Here is a 19,486-nt window from a genome sequence, read left to right as displayed (position 1 = left end):
AGGAAAAGTCAACAAACCATAAACAAACCATCCAACTCTATGCACAAGGACTACTTTTAACAATTTCCACTGAACATTTTACAAAGACACATTTACTTGAAGAACAGTGCAGATGCAAAGTTTGGTAACAGAATGACAGCACAAACAGCACAAGCCGTCATTCTGTTACCAAACTTTGCATCTGCACAGTTTAACTTTAAAAACAGTGAGATTTCTTGCACCTGCACAGTTGAACTTTAAAAACAGTAAGATTTTTTTGCATCTGCACAGTTGAACTTTAAAAACAGTAAGATTTTTTTGCATCTGCACAGTTGAACTTTAAAAACAGTGAGATTTCTTGCACCTGCACAGTTGAACTTTAAAAACAGTGAGATTCTTTGCTTCTGCACAGTTGAACTTTAAAAACAGTAAGATTTTTTTGCACCTGCACAGTTGAACTTTAAAAACAGTAAATGTCTTGCACCTGCACAGTTTAACTTTAAAAACAGTGAGATTTCTTGCACCTGCACAGTTGAACTTTAAAAACAGTAAGATTTTTTTGCACCTGCACAGTTGAACTTTAAAAACAGTAAATTTTTTGCACCTGCACAGTTGAACTTTAAAAACAGTGAGATTTCTTGCACCTGCACAGTTGAACTTTAAAAACTGTGAGATTCTTTGCTTCTGCACAGTTTAACTTTAAAAACAGTGAGATTTTCTAGTGTCCTATAGCAGTCTTTCTATATTTGCCACTTTAACCTGGATTCTAAGGATATGTACATATGATTTCAGACACTAGTGTTGTATTGTAAAATGTGTAATGTTTTACATGGTAGAATGAATGTATATCAGGAATATCCCTGACTGACTAGTGACGAATGTTGACTGGTAGACCTCTTTGCTGTATTTCCAAGCAACTCTCCAGCTCAATTTCACTCACATAGAGTACCACAGTATGAGTCATAATACCCATAAAACCTAGCGGTCAAACAGGGAAATGGTTCCGATCGTTTTTCCACCATTAATTTTTCCCATAGGGGATTTTAGAAACACTTAAAATAAGGGCTGTGTTTCGTGTAGGCGTGACGTTTTGATAATCGTGTAAATCTCTCTAGGACAAGGTGACTTATCAATATATTTGCCTGTATTTACCCCCCCCAAAATGAAATACTAATTAGCTGCTAATGTGGCTATCATAAAGAACTACAAATGCCATGATGATCTGGACAAGATTGCCCAATCGAGGCAAAGGTACGAATTTCTGTATTAACTATATAAATGTTAGCTAAATGTAGTAATGAATAAATTGGCAACATTTCTTTAAATGGACAATTCTGTGAACTGTCTTGTGGAAGTTTTAAATCGACACAATACCTGTTAGAAAAGGTGACAGCTAGAGATGACCTACAGGAGCTTGCAGAAATGTGCAGTTTTGTAAGATCTCTACTTTGATGCAAATTAGCATCTTTTGAATCTGAGAGTAAATAGTCTCGACTATATTGATAAAAGTAATCTTGTCCGAGAGAGATTTACATGGTTATCAAAACCTCACCTCAGGGTAAGCCTACACGAAGCACTGCCTTTATTTGAATTGTTTCTAAAATCCCCTATGGGAAAAATGAATGGTGGAACAATGATTGGAACCATTTCCCTGTTTGACCGCTAGGTTTTATAGGTATTATGACACCTCCACTGTGGGGCTCTATCAACATCCACATTTGGGATGATATTAAGGTTGGAATAGTTTCTAGAGTAGACCTGAGCAATAGCTACGCTGTAACCAATGTTCCCTCTAAACTGCACACGTGCTCGGCCGAGCACTTCCTTTAGGACTGCCGTGCAGAAGAAATGCCATGCTGCACAGAGAAGCAAGAGATTGAACTTCACTGATGCCCCATGTACACTAGCACGCGGTAAATCGCTGCGTGCCGCTTCAGCCACTCTGGCTCGCTTGTGGGCGTGCTGGCAGAATTTGGCAGCACGTTCGATTGTGTGTCAAGAATTCAGCATAGCAAGTTTGTATGAAGGTCTGGTTATTCACAGGTAAATAGTCATATGCTCTAAACTGCTTTGGTAACAACCAAACTTTGCTGCCCCGTTTCCAATCGTCCACATGGCTGGGAGAACCTATTCAAGTAAGTAAATACAATTTGAAAATGTAAAAAAAAAACTGTGTTATCAGCTAACTAGCTACAGTGCATGCTAACTCAAATGAGCTGCTAACGTAGCTAGCTATCTAGCCAACTTTACATACTGTATAGATAGCTAGCTAAGTGAATTAAATTTGACCAGCTACCTAACTTCATATCAGCTAGCTATCTTGATGTATTTATCACTGTAAAAAACAAACCCGAAATGCATTTGTATGTAGCTAGCTAACAGCCATGGAGGAGGGTGAAAGGATAGCAGCCCCATCTGTCAAAGTGACAGAGTAGGCTATTCTGGATAGGGCAGGTACTTTTGTGTAGTTCCAGTCCCTAGAAGTGAGGACGGAGATAATAGTAACATAATATTCATTGCGGTCTAATTTGAGAATAATGAAGTCTGTATCTTGTCCTTGTCCTGAGGTTTTCTGTCCTCAGATACAGAGAGCTGTGAAAGCCTGTCTGCAGATGAAGAGGTCCCAATGAAGATCAGTGGTTCTCAGTCCTGGTCCTGGGGACTCAAAGGGGTGCACATTTTTGTTTTTACCTTAGCACTACACAGCTGATTCAAATGATCAAGTCATCATCAAGCTTCAAGTGGTATTTATGTATTCATTTGTGATGCTTTCCTTGATATGATCCTGCTATTGTCACATGCTACACATGCACGTGTGTGCACATGCATCTATCTATCCAATGTTATCATGATTTGTCATAAGGGATATTATACTTTAGTAATCCACAAAGACCTGGTGATGTAAAAGTCTAATAATGACATTCTTCCATATTCCTACAGATACCTTGTAACTGGAGATTCCTTCAAAACGATTACCTACAGTTACCGTGTAGGGCACTGCAAGGTTGGGAGACCAGGGCCATCTGGGACTGCCTCCTGGGGGAATTCAGGCATGTGAAGGCTACCTGTGTCCTGCATAACTTAATGAGGATGGACACGAGGACCAGGAGGGGATCTGCAGCTTGCTGCTGTGTGCCAGAGGAGAGGTCTACTGCTCTGCAGGATGTTACAAGGATGGGGCCAACAACGCAGCATGGGAGTGTTAAGTTGCGTCAATTCAAATTTGGTATAGGAACAAAAAGAGGTCAATACACGTCTTCTAAAATAGACTAGTATTTTAACTAATGCTAACACTTGAATTGCTAAATATGATGTTCGTATATACGGGCCCACTGAAAAACTACGCAGGGCAGTCAGAGAACTGAGCCATTGTTATAAGTTCTTCTTTAAATACTCTGACAGAGATAGTTCCCGCTCCCTGCTGGCCTATCAGAGTAGAGACTGAGCGTGGTTTAGACTTACTCAGCCTATCGTTGGCGCACAGGCTGGTCCCAGCCCCTTGGCGCTTCACTGTTGCCAGGCATTAGTTGTTATCTCCACAACTTGTCTCGAGTCAGCAACCTCAGACATCTTTGTAGCAGAACACATGTCCTTGAGCGGTTTAACAAAGAGCCAGTGTGTGTGTGTATGTGAGACACAAGTCTTATCTCATCCTACCCACTAACAGTTCCCCACATTAATCACAGCTTGTTATATTAAACAATCTATATCAGTACAGTACAAACCTATTATGTTTAATCATTAATGTATTCTTTCCAAGCTAGGCATCATATCTAGTTATAAGAAAATAGAACCCCACAGGAGGCAATCCATGTGCGGGAGATCTTCACCTCCTACTTCTTTGAAGAGGTTGCTGTTCCCTGACAACACCATAGACTACACTATGCACAACCAAATGCTCTTTTAAGAGCCATCCACATTGCAATAAGAGTATTCTTTCATTTACTTAGCTATGTCAACTGCAGTTATTAAATTCGCAGTTTCTCTCCTTTTGATTTCTACTTCAGTGAGGGTGCTGTTCAGGTAAGGGTAATGTCTGTACAAAAACAAAACAGGCTCTTTTTCAGAGTCACCCATATTGAAAACATTTAGAACAATTAGACACCCCATAACCCACACCTACACACTCGTGTATGAATCTGATTGATGGATTGTGTTGTGCAGTAAGCAGGCTCAGGTGTATAACTGTGGCTCCTTCCACCATGGAGAATAGTAAGACACTTCATTATTTATATAACTACGATATATTGCTTGTCCTCATGTGTCTGTGCATGTTTTTCAGTATAAAGTACTCTGCAGCCACTTAGTGTGGACACCAGGTGAGACCACACACACAGATTCCTGTTGAACATTGTCTCTTTAACTACCTTCTTTTCTCAATAAGAGTCCCTCTCCCCCCTTTTCCTTAAATCCTCTAGGTTATATCAGCTGTGTCAGAGGGCACAGCATGATCAGAGGTGAGAGGTCACTTGGTCAGGTCAACAGGAAGTATTATTAAAGAGGTGCTTTACATTGAAATACAGAGAGATGTAGTAGTCCCAGAGTTAATGATACAAGGTCAGTTTTGCATTTCACCTCCTGATGATTATGATGACTGACAGTGTTAGAATAAAAAAAATAAAAACAAGGCTTAATCATGCTCTCTCCCTCTCCATCTGTCTCTCGTTGGCAGGTATGTTTTGATGTGAGAGAGGGTGCCAACCCCCAGTCCCGTCATCACCATCTCACCCGCTCTTAAGATAACCTTCGGGCCAACTGGGGGACCAAGGCTGTTAGGAGACACCGCTAGAGACACTATTATGTAATTGTGATGAACTGAGAGAATATTAGGGTAGCACTGTAATTCATTAATCATATGCTGTATTCCCTGCTCCTCTGTTCTTACCTGTTTCCCTTTCTGTCTTTTACACGCTTTCTTACATCGCTCTACCCGCCTCCTTTTTCTTCCTCTGTTTTTATAATGCACACCAGATGTGCATTGAAGTACAGATTGAACTTTGATGAAATACTCCACCTATTCTGTGTCCTCAGATCAATGCAGATGAAGGAAAGTAGATAGTGAGATGAACCGGTTTTAGAGTATTTACATGATGCATAGGAAGTGTATTGTACTGTTTTTAAATTCTGTTTCTGTATATATTAATTACAAAATCAGCCTTTAACTAGTTAAATCATGTTTGTAGTCTATCGCATAGTTACAATGTGTAACCATTGATGTCCCAGGACCAGTAAACACTGTTGAAGTGTATAATTGTAATACATACGTACAGACAACATGTTAATTAAAAGACTGGAGTTTGACACTCTTGGTATTGGATATGACTGAAAAAGAATGTCTCACAGACATTCATATGGGTGGTCCTCTGTAGCTCAGCTGGTAGAGCACGGCGCTTGTAACGCCAAGATAGTGGGTTCGATCCCCGGGACCACCCATACACAAAAATATGTATGCACGCATCACTGTAAGTTGCTTTGGATAAAAGTGTCTGCTAAATGGCATATTATTATTATTATTTATTATTATACCTGAACTGCACCTTTATTTGCCAAGGTAGAGTACATGATCAGTGAATATATTTAAATGTACAGGCTAAAATGTGGGGATCTCATGCATGATAATAACTACATGTATATACGACTTGCATCCTTGGCACAAAGTTATTATATTCTACTCAATCCATAGGCTTCATTAATGTCATTCAGACTGTTTTGAAGTTGATACAACCGGCTATGATAGCTGAGGTTCATAGCTAGGTTCTGAACTGATATATATACACCAAACGATTTAGGGTCCATACACAAATCGGCTACATAGCTAGCTACACATCCATAGGCATACAGGTATTTTTTATCCTCCACTGTACAATAAGCAAGAAAATAGTTAGCTAGCTACGTTACTTCAGCTGCATTGCATAGCAAATCTCAGCAAGGCAAGCTTAAAAATTGTACAGTAAATTTACAGTAAATGCTTTAGCTAGCTAGATTCTTTACATCCAATGTTTCACAAGACGACAGCCTGGTTTGCTGATTGTTTCAGGATTCCCTAAAACATTAAACAACCAGAATTACAATGTCATACTCCTGTCACAACGCCAATAAAGCTAGCCAGCTAGCTGGCAAATGTTAGCTAGTCAGCTAGCTTGTTAAATGCCGATTTTCGTAAATTAACTTTATGACAAAGAAATATGCATAATCGTTTGTCTCTACATTAACTAACATATTCCTCTCAACTGTAAATGTTTTGCATGATTCGTTATGACGTTATAATTACTTACATTAGCTTCCATTCTAGTATTGTTGTCAGCCATCTTTGCTGAAGAAAGTATCCAGCGTTGGGTCGCATAACGTCAAATTCGTCATGGGAACCACTCGATATGATTGGTCATCATCCAGCGGTCGCCGCTGCTGATTTACATAAAGCTGGGAAATGTTTAACTTTTTCACCGCCTCCTATCCGCCGCCCAAAGGTCCCCAGCCTTCTCCGTTTCTCACCGCTTTCCTTCCATTGAAAATGAATGGGAAGCGGTGTTTCACAGCGCGGTACCGCGTACTAGTGCACACAGGGCATGAGTTCGCCCCATTAGTTTGCACTATATAGATACACGTTTTTTTCTGTGATGGAATCAACATTATATCAGCCCCTTTTCAATGCAACAAACCAAAAGAAATCTAACTTTTCAAGACTGAGTCTATGATTTTGTTGTAGGCAGAGCCAGAGCGCAACACAGTAGAATTATATTGGTGGTTAGCCCATGAGCAGTCTTTTCAATCACCCACGAGTGATTGCGCTTTTCAAATCAGTTCAGATCAGTGCCGCGCGTGTCCACATTTGTTGATATTCTTTGCTAGTTAGCGAGTTATTAGCCAAGTTATATATAAGTAAGTATAGCTCAGCAATGGGGAGTTACTGCTTCCTACAAGAGCACAAAACGTGTAGGCTACATTTGAAGCTGTCTTTGAAAAGCCAGTCAGGTAAAAAGTTTATGTCTTAATTAAAGGGGTAGTGTTGTATTTTGAGACAGGCTTGAATATGCAAATAAGCCAATAGGCAGAGAGGTAGCCTACATTGTCCAATTCTCTGTATGATAATAATAATACATTTAATTTTGTAAAGCGGTTTCTTGCATCATTCAACACAATACAATGTATTTTACAGTCACCTATTTGGCCCATGGTGTTACAGACCAAGTAAAAAATAATTAATTAATGTCAAGCCCTTCATAATGTAAAAACGTTTTTAATGTAGGCCTGCATTGAACAACACATATATGCTACTGTAGGATATATCATATAAATCAAAAGCAATTTCCATGTGAAAATGTTATGGGATTCGCTCCATTGGTTTTGTTGGTAGGCGTACAATTATGCTCAAATAGCCACAATATCCAGTTGACTACTGTCTAAAACTGTAAGGGTACTGTAAACGCACGTACTGTAAATGCACAAAATTCTCACAATGTTACATTTTCTGCTCACAATGCCTCAAATTTGCTCAGTGGCCAAAAATTTTACATGGAACATTGGCTGTGACGCACAATTTATTGTCTCTATGGGGATGATCATTTCTCCACATCTCACTAACCACATTTCCATCCAACCATTTCATGCGTATGATTAAATGACGCATGAAAAAAGTAATGACCGTTTTAGTGTCGGTAAAATTAAGTATGCGCAAATATTGATATAATAACCATCATATCGAAGTAAACTTGGGAGTCACGCAATGATATGTTGTGTATTCCTCCCACTACGACTCAAGAAAGCATGCAGTTTATTTAGGCTACAGATTAAATAAATTATGAACTTCACAGGGTGATGAACGTGCAAGGTGATGAGCTTGATGCTCCTTTCCAATAAATGTCGAGGGTCTTATTCTGGTGACATGATGATCGATGCTTGGCTACCTTTGGACAAATATAAAATAATATCACTCTTATCCATAATAATCTCATAGTGTAGGTAGCCTACCCACACTGTATCTGCGAACTGTTGGCTAGAGCGCATGTGCCAATAGTGGGCACATTTACTATATAATACAACAGTGTTTGTGACAAAACCATCAGTAGAGTTGAAAATGTGATGGAAACCCATTTAACTTGTATTTTTCATTCGATACGTTGGAATTGAACGGTAAACGTTATTTTTATGTGCACTACGTCATCACGCACAGCCTTTTATCAGCAAAAAGTATGTTTGATGGAAACATCTCTGGTTGAAAATGAGCATAGTGTTTTATGCAGATTTTATAATATTCGCATGAAAATCTGTCGCAAATTGGATGGAAACCTAGCTTCTGACATTATTCTCCTCATGAATATACTGTAGCATTTGTGTGGTGGTGTATCACCGACAAACACTATATAAATACCAACAAACCCTTTGAAGGAGTAGCCTTCACTGTGATTTATATATATTGATTAATATAGGATCCTAAACTGTCAATTCATTATCACATCCTTCCAGTTAATTGATATTTATTCATCAACTCAACCTTTACCTGTTGGTTTGAATGATAGAATGAGTTACATGTCCCTTTAATTCTGTGATCTGAGTGCACGCAAGCCCTGTAAATTAGCGTATTGCTCACACCTGTGGCCTGCTGCCTGAAACATTTCCGTTTGTTTAAATGTTCAGCGTGCTAACGGGACTGCTGGTATATCTGCAAGTTTTTTATACAAATAATCTATTTATTACGATATCACCATCTCTGTCTCATCAATGTTAGAAGGCATTGGCCAGCTTTCTCACAAACCCTTTTGGGAGGATGCTGGCAGCCAATGCAAAGAAAATCGTCTGCTGAAAGGGTCCCCATGTTTCCAAGAAATGTGATTTAATTTGATCATAATCACGAACCTGGCTACTCCCGCTTACGCTGTCATTCAGTTGCTTGGCCATTGCACACACGTGGAGCAGCAGCCAATGATTAGGCTAGAGCAGTTATGAGACTCTTAATACATAACTCAACAGTTATGCAGTTATGCAGTCTCAGCCGGGCATCTACATTCATTCAAGAGGATCTTGTCTTTATCTTTTAACCTCTGCACAATTCATGTCCAAATGCTGAGATAAGTTTTGTAACTTAACCATTTGTTTTGTCTGCTGGTTGTATGAAGATTATGTGTACAGTATAGTACAGTCATTTAAAATCCTTAACAGTCAATCGAAGTTACATAATAAACAAAAATCCCCATCAGAATCCGTCAGTTTAAGCTAGATATATATTTTGCATTGGGCTGTTTTTTCAATCCACCGCATCCACCTATGTCGGCCTTCCGCGTCTGTGGTGGAAGGTGGCCGAGCTACAGCAGTGTTTGTCAAACCATGTCACATCCTGAAAATTGGTCTTCTCACGAAAACGTCTGTAGCGTCCGAATGGAAAGATGAGACTCTCACGAACACGATGGTGTTCCCCATCTTTCTCTATGAACTCCACAAGCTCCACGGGACTCGTCTGTAGTCTGTAACGCTGATGTGCCAACTTCTGTCTGTAGCATCCGAACCGTTTGGGCTACAAGCTTATATGACCCAACTGTGGAAAGGGGACTCTCATAAACATGATGGTGTTCTCCATTTTGCTTTACGACCCCCATAAATATCTTAAGGTAACCCATACGCAGACGACACCATTTTGTATACATCTGACCCTTCATTGGACACTGTGTTAACAAACCTCCAAACGAGCTTCAATGCCATACAACACTCCTTCCGTGGCCTCCAACTGCTCTTAAACGCTAGTAAAACTAAATGCATACTCTTCAATCGAACGCTGCTTGCACCCGCCCGCCTGACTAGAATCACTACTCTCGGCAGGTCTGACTTAGAAAATGTGGACAACTACAAATACCTAGGTGTCTGGTTAGACCGTAAACTCTCCTTCCAGACTCACATTAAGCATCTCCAATCCAAAGTTAAATCTAGAATCGGCTTCCTATTTCGCACCAAATCCTCCTTCACTCATGCTGCTAAACATGCCCTCGTAAAACTGACTATCCTACCGATCCTTGACTTCGGCGATGTCATTTACAAAATAGCTTCCAACACTCTACTCAGCAAATTGGATATAGTCTATCACAGTGCCATCCGTTTTGTCACCAAAGCCCCATATACTACCCACCATTGTGACCTGTACTCTCTCGTTGGCTGGCCCTCACTACATATTCGTCGCCAAACCCACTGGCTCCAGGTCATCTATAAATCTCTTCTAGGCAAATCCCCGCCTTATCTTAGCTCATTGGTCACCACAGCAACACCCATCCGTAGTATGCGTTCCAGCAGGTATATCTCACTGGTCATCCCCAAAGCCAACACCTCCTTTGGCCGCCATTCCTTCCAGTTCTCTGCTGCAAATGACTGGAACGAACTGCAAAAATCTCTGAAGCTGGAGACACTTACAGTGAGGGATTTTGTACGTTTGCCCACTGACAAAGACATGATCAGTCTATAATTTTAATGGTAGGTTAATTTGAACAGTGAGAGATAGAATAACAACAAAAAAATCGTATGTCAAAATTTTCTATAAATTGATTTGCATTTTAATGAGGGAAATAAGTATTTGACCCCCTCTCAATCAGAAAGATTTCTGGCTCCCAGGTGTCTTTTAAACAGCTAACGAGTTGAGATTAGGAGCACACTCTTAAAGGGAGTGCTCCTAATCTCAGTTTGTTACCTGTATAAAAGACACCTGTCCACAGAAGCAATAAATCAATCAGATTCAAAACTCTCCACCATGGCCAAGACCAAAGAGCTCTCCAAGGATGTCAGGGACAAGATTGTAGACCTACACAAGGCTGGAATGGGCTACAAGACCATCGCCAAGCAGCTTGGTGAGAAGGTGACAACAGTTGGTGCGATTATTCGCAAATGGAAGAAACACAAAATAACTGTCAATCTTCCTCGGCCTGGGGCTCCATGCAAGATCTCACCTCGTGGAGTTGCAATGATCATGAGAACGGTGAGGAATCACCCAGAACTACACGGGAGGATCTTGTCAATGATCTCAAGGCAGCTGGGACCATAGTCACCAAGAAAACAATTGGTAACACACTACGCCGTGAAGGACTGAAATCCTGCAGCGCCCGCAAGGTCCCCCTGCTCAAGAAAGCACATATACAGGCCCATCTGAAGTTTGCCAATGAACATCTGAATGATTCAGAGGAGAACTGGGTGAAAGTGTTGTGGTCAAATGAGACCAAAATCAAGCTCTTTGGCATCAACTCAACTCGCCGTGTTTGGAGGAGGAGGAATGCTGCCTATGACCCCAAGAACACCATCCCCACCGTCAAACATGGAGGTGGAAACATTATGCTTTGGGGGTGTTTTTCTGCTAAGGGGACAGGACAACGTCACCACATCAAAGGGACGATGGACGGCGCCATGTACCATCAAATCTTGAGTGAGAACCTCCTTCCCTCAGCCAGGGCATTGAAAATGGGTCGTGGATGGGTATTCCAGCATGACAATTACCCAAATCACACGGCCAAGGCAACAAAGGAGTGGCTCAAGAAGAATTACATTAAGGTCCTGGAGTAGCCTAGCCAGTCTCCAGACCTTAATCCCATAGAAAATCTGTGGAGGGAGCTGAAGGTTTGAGTTGCCAAACGTCAGGCTCAAAACCTTAATGACTTGGAGAAGATCTGCAAAGAGGAGTGGGCCAAAATCCCTCCTGAGATGTGTGCAAACCTGGTGGCCAACTACAAGAAACGTTTGACCTCTCTGATTGCCAACAAGGCTTTTGCCACCAAGTACTAAGTCATGTTTTGCAGAGGGGTCAAATACTTATTTCCCTCATTAAAATGCAAATCAATTTATAACATTTTTGACATGCGTTTTTCTGGATTTTGTTGTTGTTATTCTGTCTCTCACTGTTCAAATAACCCTACCATTAAAATTATAGACTGATCATGTCTTTGTCAGTGGGCAAACATACAAAATCAGCAGGGGATCAAATACTTTTTTCCCTCACTGTACCTCCCTCACTATCTTTAAGCATCAGTTGTCAGAGCAGCTTACCAATCACTGCACCTGTACACAGCCCATCTGTAATTAGCCCACCCAACTACCTCATCCCCATATTGTTATTTACATTGTTATTTATTTTGCTCATTTGCACCCCAGTATCTCTATTTGCACATCATCTTCTGCACATCTATCACTCGTGTTAATACTAAATTGTAATTATTTTGCACTATGGCCTATTTATTGCCTTACCTCCATAACTTACTACATTTGCACACACTGTATATATATTTTGTATTGTGTTATTGACTGTACGTTTTGTTTATTCCATATGTAACTCTGTGTTTGTTGTTTTTATCGCACTGCTTTGCTTTATCTTGGCCAGGTCGCAGTTGTAAATGAGAACTTGTTCTGAACTGGCTTACCTGGTTAAATAAAGGTTAAATAAAATAAAATAAAAAATAAAATAAAAAATACAAATGGATGGAAGTATGGAGGTAGTTTTGTGTCAACAAAAATAAGGGGTTAAATATGTGTAAAAAAAACAAAATATTTCCTGAGTTTTCTTATATCTCCTAGATATAGGACAGACACTTCAAAACTTTATTCCTTATTATTTATTTCTTGACTGTCTTTTTTGCCATTTATGAATGTGTTATACAATGTGTTTCAATGGGCTATAGTAGTAAAGGCCAAATTCAATATTTTATCAACTAACTTTTTTATATATTTTTTTTATACCTAAAGGGGTCCTAAAATTCAAAATCAAATAGCTAAATGATCCATGGTATGATCATCTTAAACAATTCCATATGTTAGCTTAGTAGAAAAAAGTACAAGATTTACAATTTAGATTCCTTCCGAAACTCTGATTTGCTAACTACGTTTTCGGTGTCTTGGTCTGTGTTGCATCGACACCTGTAGAACAGATGAAAACAAATGTTTGAAACAATTCTTCATCAAGATGGATGCATGAAGGTACGTAGAGACGGACGGACAGTCAAACTCACCCTTTGATATGCTGCATCTGTGAGATGGTCTCTGGCAAAACCTTGCCATAACTCTCAGGTAAAATGAAGCAGAACAGACCCCCAAGTATTGCAAGGCTACCAATCAATATGTATGGTAGGTATTTGTTGTAATTTCCTGCAAATAAAAAAGAGACATTTTCAATATCAAGGGAGAGGTCAGAACATCAGCAAACCAAATTAACAGTGAGAGACATTGTCGATTACATCCACTCAATCTTGTTTATCTCTACAGAACAAAGAAAGGGATAGTGATCCAGGTCTTACAAGATTGGATATATACTTTAACAGTCCAATATTGACATTGCTGATTTATTAATGAACTGATTGATTGATGAACTGATTTATTGATCAACTGATTGATTGGTCTTACCAAGGTAGATGATGAAGGGTGAGATGATGGTTCCGATGCGTGCTGCCATGGAGCACGTCCCCATGGCCATGTTCCTCACCACGGTGGGGAAGAGCTCCGACGTGACGGCGTACACTACACAGAACGCTGCCGTGATGCCAAACTTCCCTACCATCTCCAGGAAGACAGCCACTCCTGGGAGATCTGAAATATAGAGAGACAACAAGGTGTACATTAGGTGACGTCTATATAGATCTGTAAATGAGACTCCCTCTGTGATGGTCAATTAATTTTACCTGTTGGGACCATGTTAATGAAGAGAATAACAGCTCCCCCTAGGAAGAGAGTGGAGGACTGGCAGAACCTTCTGGAACAGTATCTGAGCAGCAGCAGGGCAATGAAATAGGCTGGCACTTCCGCAGCTCCAGACAGGAAGCAGTTGATATAGGGATTTCCATTGAGGTTGGAGGTGTTCAAAAGCAGGGCGAAGTAGCCACACGTGATAATAATCCTGCAGAGAGGGAAATCAAACATACAGAGCCGAATGAATTAGATGAACAGTAACAAACAAAGTCATATTCAAAGTAAAATTCAGAGTCATTAAATGACAATTCCACCCAAAAACGATCTTTTGGTATTTGTTTCATTAGTCCATTGTTGACATAGTACCAAAAACAAAACATTTTGGGACTATGTCAACAACATAGTTTTTGGGTGGAGTTTTCCTTTTAGATTGTGTAGGACTTGTGTTAACAGATTCAGATGCTAAGATTTACCACAGAAGGGAACACAGAATTATAATTGAAAGCATGTTGCAGCTCCTCATGACATCCAGAATGTTGTGTTTCTTGTCCTTCATGGCCAGAGAATCTTCTACCTGGAGATAAGTGGGTAGGTCATCATTAGGATACACCATTTAGAAGAGCAAAATGCATAATGGATGAAATTCCTAAGAGTAGATTGCCCCTGTATTTTATTCCCTGTGTCTCTCTTTCAACTCCATAAGCACAGAGTCCACTGTCTCACTTTCATTATTCTGCAGTGCTACAATGCATTGGTTAAAAGATAACACTTCAGAAACCTCAACTAGAGCCAGGTCAGAGTGAGCGGTCAAGTATTCTGATGAATGACACCATAAAACAGGAATGCAATTTTTATTTTACCTTTATTTAACTAGGCAAGTCAGTTGAGAACAAATTCTTATTTTCAATGACGGCCTACACCGGCCAAACCTGGACCAATTGTGCGCCACCCTATGGGACTCCCAATCATGGCCAGTTGTGATACAGCCTGGAATCGAACCAGGGGGTCTGTAGTGACACCCCAAGCACTGAGATGCAGTGCCTTAGACCGCTGCGCCACTCGGGAGCCCAATGCATTAGTCTCTCCAATGATTTACCAATGGTTATTGATCAACTTCATTCAGTATATGTATTGTAGCAGCAGCAAAAAGGACTTTGACTTCAACTGGATAGGTACCAAAAAATATATTTACATTTCTACATGGGAATCAAAGACAGAATTTTTTTTTGTAATTCCTCTGCAGATGGTTTTTGTTACTCCATATCCCTAGGAAGGTTTATTTTATTAAATCATGTAAGATAAACTGTAGCTAAGTAAGCTAGCTTACCTCTGAGGGAGTGAAGATGACCTCTGGTGCTGTGACTCTGTTCCTCCTGGCAGCGTCTCTCAGTATGGCCTCAGCCTCCTGCACTCTTCCCTGAGAGAGCAGCCATCTTGGAGACTCTGGGATGAACCTATACCAATACATATGCACAGTTATATAAACGTTACTGAAGCCCTATGTGAAATCAGGCTAATGTTTCTATTTGACATAGATAAGAAGTACCTTGCTAAAAGAAGAGGACACAGAGCATTAACATAGTAGAAGGTTTTGTGGCAAACATATTCCTGTGGGGATAAATTGTGTTTACCACCATAAGGGGAGGTATATGATTCCAGAGCCTGCCATGGGCACCAGCAACCACCTCCACTCACGGATGAAGTATGCCACAGCCGGCATGAACATGTAGCCAATCGCAGAGCTCAGGAACACTCCGAGAGCGGAGAACACCACACGAGCTCCAGGGCTCAGTATTTCTGTCCCTGATGAACAGATAAGCAAGTTCAGTAAATTGACCAAATGTACAAGAGATACTGTAGACACAAGTCATGCTTATTTTCAACCTACCAAGAACATACGCTATGACATAGTTGGAGACTGATCCAGCACCAGCAAAGAAGAAAAAAATACTGAATGCCTCCCAGTTTGGGGAGAATATTTGGGCGAAAGTGGCCACACTCTGGATTATCATCATAGTAAAGAGTGCTGGCTTTCTTCCAAACCTGTTGATGAAAAAATATGTAAGGTCACACTGTCTCACACGATTCTCCATCAGGACTGAGGTACACAGTATACAGTACAGACCTGTCAGACATCTGGCCAGAGATGAACGTTCCCACCAGCGCACCAAAGTAGTGAATTGAAGTCGTCAAGGGAACTTTGTATGCATTGTCACACACCACATCCCACTGCAAAATACACATATTTCCTCATTTACACAAATGCCCCTTCACTCCTTTTACAAAAAGTGAAACTGCAGTTAGAGTGCAGTTACTGTGTTATTTTAAAAAGCCAGTAATTGCAGTATAACTGCAAAATAAACACAGTTGAATTGCTAAATTACGGCATTAGACAGCAAAGTGACACAGCAGTTTGTTTCTGGATGCAGTAATTGCAGTACAACTACAACATAACGACAATGTACTGTACTGTAACTGCAATGTGTTGTTGTAAGGGTTTGGGTAACCCAACAGTGCAGTCCAAAGTGTTTGTGTAAGCATTTAAAGTTCATCATTCACATATTTGATTTTCATACTCTTTTTATCATATAGAATTCTTTAGGTCTTTGGTAATAGCTAATAATGTTTGCAGTGATTTGCAATACATTTCTCACCTCAGTGACAAATGTTGACTGGTAGACCTCTTTGCTGTATTTCCAACCGTCCAAGCAACTTTCCAGCTCAATATCACTCACGTTGACATCCACATTTGGAATTATATTTAGGCTAGAGTAGTTTCTAACTGTCTCCAGTTTGAGCCTTGAGCAAGAGCTAAGCTGAGATGAACCAGATCTTGTCTCCATTGGGATGGTCACATTTCTCCACATCTCACTGATATTGTACTCCTCAGGAACATAGCATTCATGTGGCGGTGTATCACCTACAAACACTATATAAATACCAGTAAACCCATTGGGCAGAATGCTGATGGCCAATGCCAAGAAGATTGTCCGCTGAAAGGGTCCCCATGTTCCCAAGAAAGATGTGATTCCATCGTAATCTCTCATGTTGCTGCTGTGTTCAGTTGACCTTTGAGTCCAGTAACTTATTCACTTGCCTGTACTGTATAGCTGCTCCAGACGTTGTTGTAGTGTTGTTGGACAGCATCTGTCACCTAAATTGACACCAGCAACAAACATCAGAGCTCTCTCCTTTCATGCACCAACCCTTCTTGAAAGCAGGTAGATAACATTGTATCAATGCATCTTGAATTGCCCCCACTCTGTATTGGTAATGTATTGGGAGGTCATTAAAAGTGAGAGTTAATTATTATAGGATCTCACTGTCTGCTGGTGGTGGAACTCAACATTGATGTGAGGACAACAGTTGAAGAAGGATAAAACATCTGGGAAGGGGGCCAGAGCGGCCCACCTCAACGACACTAACTGTAGCCTTATCACACATTTTACATTTTACATTTTAGTCATTTAGCAGACGCTCTTATCCAGAGCGACTATACAGTTAGTGCATGCATTTTTTTCCCCCATTCACACCTTCCCATACCTAGTTAATGATTGGCTAAGACTCACACATCAGAGTTTGCTCTGTAAAAGTAACAGACAAGTGAGTGTGCGTTAGGATCCGATTGAGCCGATGAGTCACTTATGCATTATAAGCAGCCTGTTTGACAGCAACCTCTTAAGCTGACACTAAATGGCATCATTTTATGTTTTTATTTAAGTTTTTATGTATTAAAACAAAAAACTATAAGTCTGACAGCGCCAGATTTGTTCAAGTATGGGTAGCTCCAGCCCAATATGGCGACAGAGAATGGGCGGGTGGGTGTGTCGAAAGGAGTTGGTGTATGGAAAGCGAATCAGCTAATTGGGCAGATTTGTTGCCACTCAAAACCATTTTGAGTGGCTGATTGGGCTGCGCGATGAGTCGATAAGCCGGCGACCAGTACACTGGTGTGGTATTGAGGCAGTGTTGTAATACTCTCGAGACCACATATTGAGTGTCTCGGTCTTGTCTCTGTGTTCAGTGGGCATTGCTTATACTCACTTCTTATTCACTAGTTGTCATGACTTCGACCGAGGCTGCCTCCCCTCCTTGTTCGGGCAGGCTTCGGCGTTCGTCGTCACCGGAGTACTAACCACTGCCGCCCCAATCATCATCACAATTGTCTTGTCTTGTCAATCATACACACCTGGTTCTAATCCCCTAATTAGTCAGTGTATAAGTGTTCCCTCTGCCCCCTTGTCCTTGTGGGTGATTGTTTATTTGTGGAGGTTAGTGAAGCTCGGTGGAGACGGGAGAATTTCCCGTGTGCCTTGTATTTTCCAGTGCGCCTGGAGTGTGTTTGACGCATTTCTGCGTAAACCTGTATTTTTGCAGATTAAAGCCTGTTATTCTGTGATTTACCCTCCTGCGCCTGACTCCTTCAACACCACCTCATTACAGTAGTGGTGGTATACGAATTATCAATTATGGAGTACAACCAGTGGCGACCCGTCATTCAGGGCAGCACCTGTTTTGAGTCCCACCTGTTAAGCTAAAGAAATATATATACAAAAAATAGATACAGTGCCTTGCAAAAGTATTCATCCCCCTTGGCGTTTTTTCTATTTTGTTGCATTACAACCTGTAATTTAAATGGATTTTTATTTGGATTTCATGTAATGGACATATACAAAATAGTCCAAATTGGTGAAGTGAAATTAAAAAAATTACTTGTATCTTCAAAGTGGTAGGCATGTTGTGTAAATCAAATGATACAAACCCTCCAAAAATCAATTTTCCAGGTTGTAAGGCAACAAAATAGGAAAAATGCCAAGGGGGTGAATACTTTCGCAAGCCACTGTATCTGGGACACCGCCCACCCAGTGAATTCCTCTGTGTGTGTGTGTGTGTTATTTTGGCATTAATACGTGTAAAAAAATAATAATTGAGTAAATAAAGCTGCATACAAACATGGTCTCTTTTTTTGCTTTCTTGAGTAAGCCAGCTCCAAAATGCAGGTGTTTCAGCCAAGCTCAGTGCTTTCTGTTGTGGTGGGGCAGCCAGCGGAAAATACGGAGCGTACGGGTTGGTAATGTTCTCTAGTTGAGCCGTGATTGGCTCAGTGTTCTGTCACTCATGGGGACAGTAGGTCATCACCTCAACATTTTCGGGGAGAGCTCGAAAATTCAAGCCCCTTGGGTACTGCCATACAGTTACATTAGAAGTGCCCATCCAAGAAGGCTCAAGGTCATTGGCCACAGATCAAATGACGTCAAATCACGTTATATCTACGTACAGTAGCTTGATTGGTGTGATCATACTTTCAAAATCTTAGCTAGCAAGCTAGCAGTCATCATCATGAATCAAGTCGACAATCTACTGGCAAATCCTTTTCAATCCATGTCATATGAAGAGAAATTATGAAGAGAAATTATAGATAAAACGTATCGGTGCTCATCGGCCATTGGACATAAAAATTACACAACAAGTTGGAAATCGCAAATTCAACAATGAGTGGTTTGGAAGGAATCAGTGGCTAGCTGCGAGCATCGCAACGCAATCACTAGCCTGCTATTCAGTGGTGGGGATGTGTGGTCCAAGTCTGGGTTTAAGGGTCTCTTTTCCAAGCTTAAAAGGATAAACATTCAACATTGACCATGCTGTCAATCCAGCATGATTTATGCCGCGTTCAAAACAGCTGGGAACTCTGCTGAATGAACTGTTTCGCTGCCAGACAAGGCTCAGCTGATAGCCAGGTGTAGCAGTGGTTAGGTGTTGGGACTGCTGTTGGGACTCTGCTGTTGGGACAGCTTTATGTAGGACCTAACAGTTTGTGGGCACCGTTTGTCACTATTATAATCCAATTAATGTATTGTTTAGTGTTGTG

At 40.7% G+C, this 19,486-nt stretch overlaps 1 protein-coding gene and 1 long non-coding RNA gene across 2 annotated transcripts; both read right to left on the bottom strand.

Annotated features, from left to right (window-relative positions):
- Positions 1-5,478: 5,478 nt before the first annotated feature.
- On the bottom strand, positions 5,479-6,320 carry LOC121580171. The gene is made up of 2 exons (XR_006002992.2): positions 6,255-6,320; positions 5,479-6,022 (listed from the first exon to the last, which is right to left on the bottom strand). It is a non-coding gene; the product is annotated as an uncharacterized LOC121580171 (long non-coding RNA).
- Positions 6,321-12,691: 6,371 nt separating this feature from the next.
- LOC121580170 (solute carrier family 22 member 4) lies at positions 12,692-16,829 on the bottom strand. The gene is made up of 10 exons (XM_041895227.1): positions 16,272-16,829; positions 15,743-15,846; positions 15,506-15,660; positions 15,249-15,420; positions 14,945-15,071; positions 14,091-14,191; positions 13,611-13,825; positions 13,336-13,518; positions 12,945-13,080; positions 12,692-12,852 (listed from the first exon to the last, which is right to left on the bottom strand). The coding sequence occupies exons 1-10, from the start codon at positions 16,662-16,664 to the stop codon at positions 12,777-12,779; spliced, it is 1,662 nt and encodes a 553-aa protein (XP_041751161.1). The 5' UTR covers positions 16,665-16,829; the 3' UTR covers positions 12,692-12,776.
- Between the last annotated feature and the right edge of the window lie 2,657 nt (positions 16,830-19,486).

Source organism: Coregonus clupeaformis, chromosome 13, assembly GCF_020615455.1.
Source record: "Coregonus clupeaformis isolate EN_2021a chromosome 13, ASM2061545v1, whole genome shotgun sequence".
NCBI classification, from domain to species: Eukaryota; Metazoa; Chordata; class Actinopteri; order Salmoniformes; family Salmonidae; genus Coregonus; species Coregonus clupeaformis.
Note: the sequence above shows the minus strand (reverse complement) of the source record. Positions and strands in the feature narration are given on the sequence as shown.

Bases quoted from the DNA above. Each gene is read 5' to 3' on its own strand.
- LOC121580170 (XM_041895227.1), bottom strand. From the start codon at position 16,664: ATGAGAGATTACGATGGAATCACATCTTTCTTGGGAACATGGGGACCC. The intron at 15,661-15,742 runs GTCTGTACTGTA...TTTCATCAACAG, and splicing joins TCTGGCCAGATGTCTGACAG to GTTTGGAAGAAAGCCAGCAC. The intron at 14,192-14,944 runs GTAAGCTAGCTT...ACTTATCTCCAG, and splicing joins TCATCTTCACTCCCTCAGAG to GTAGAAGATTCTCTGGCCAT.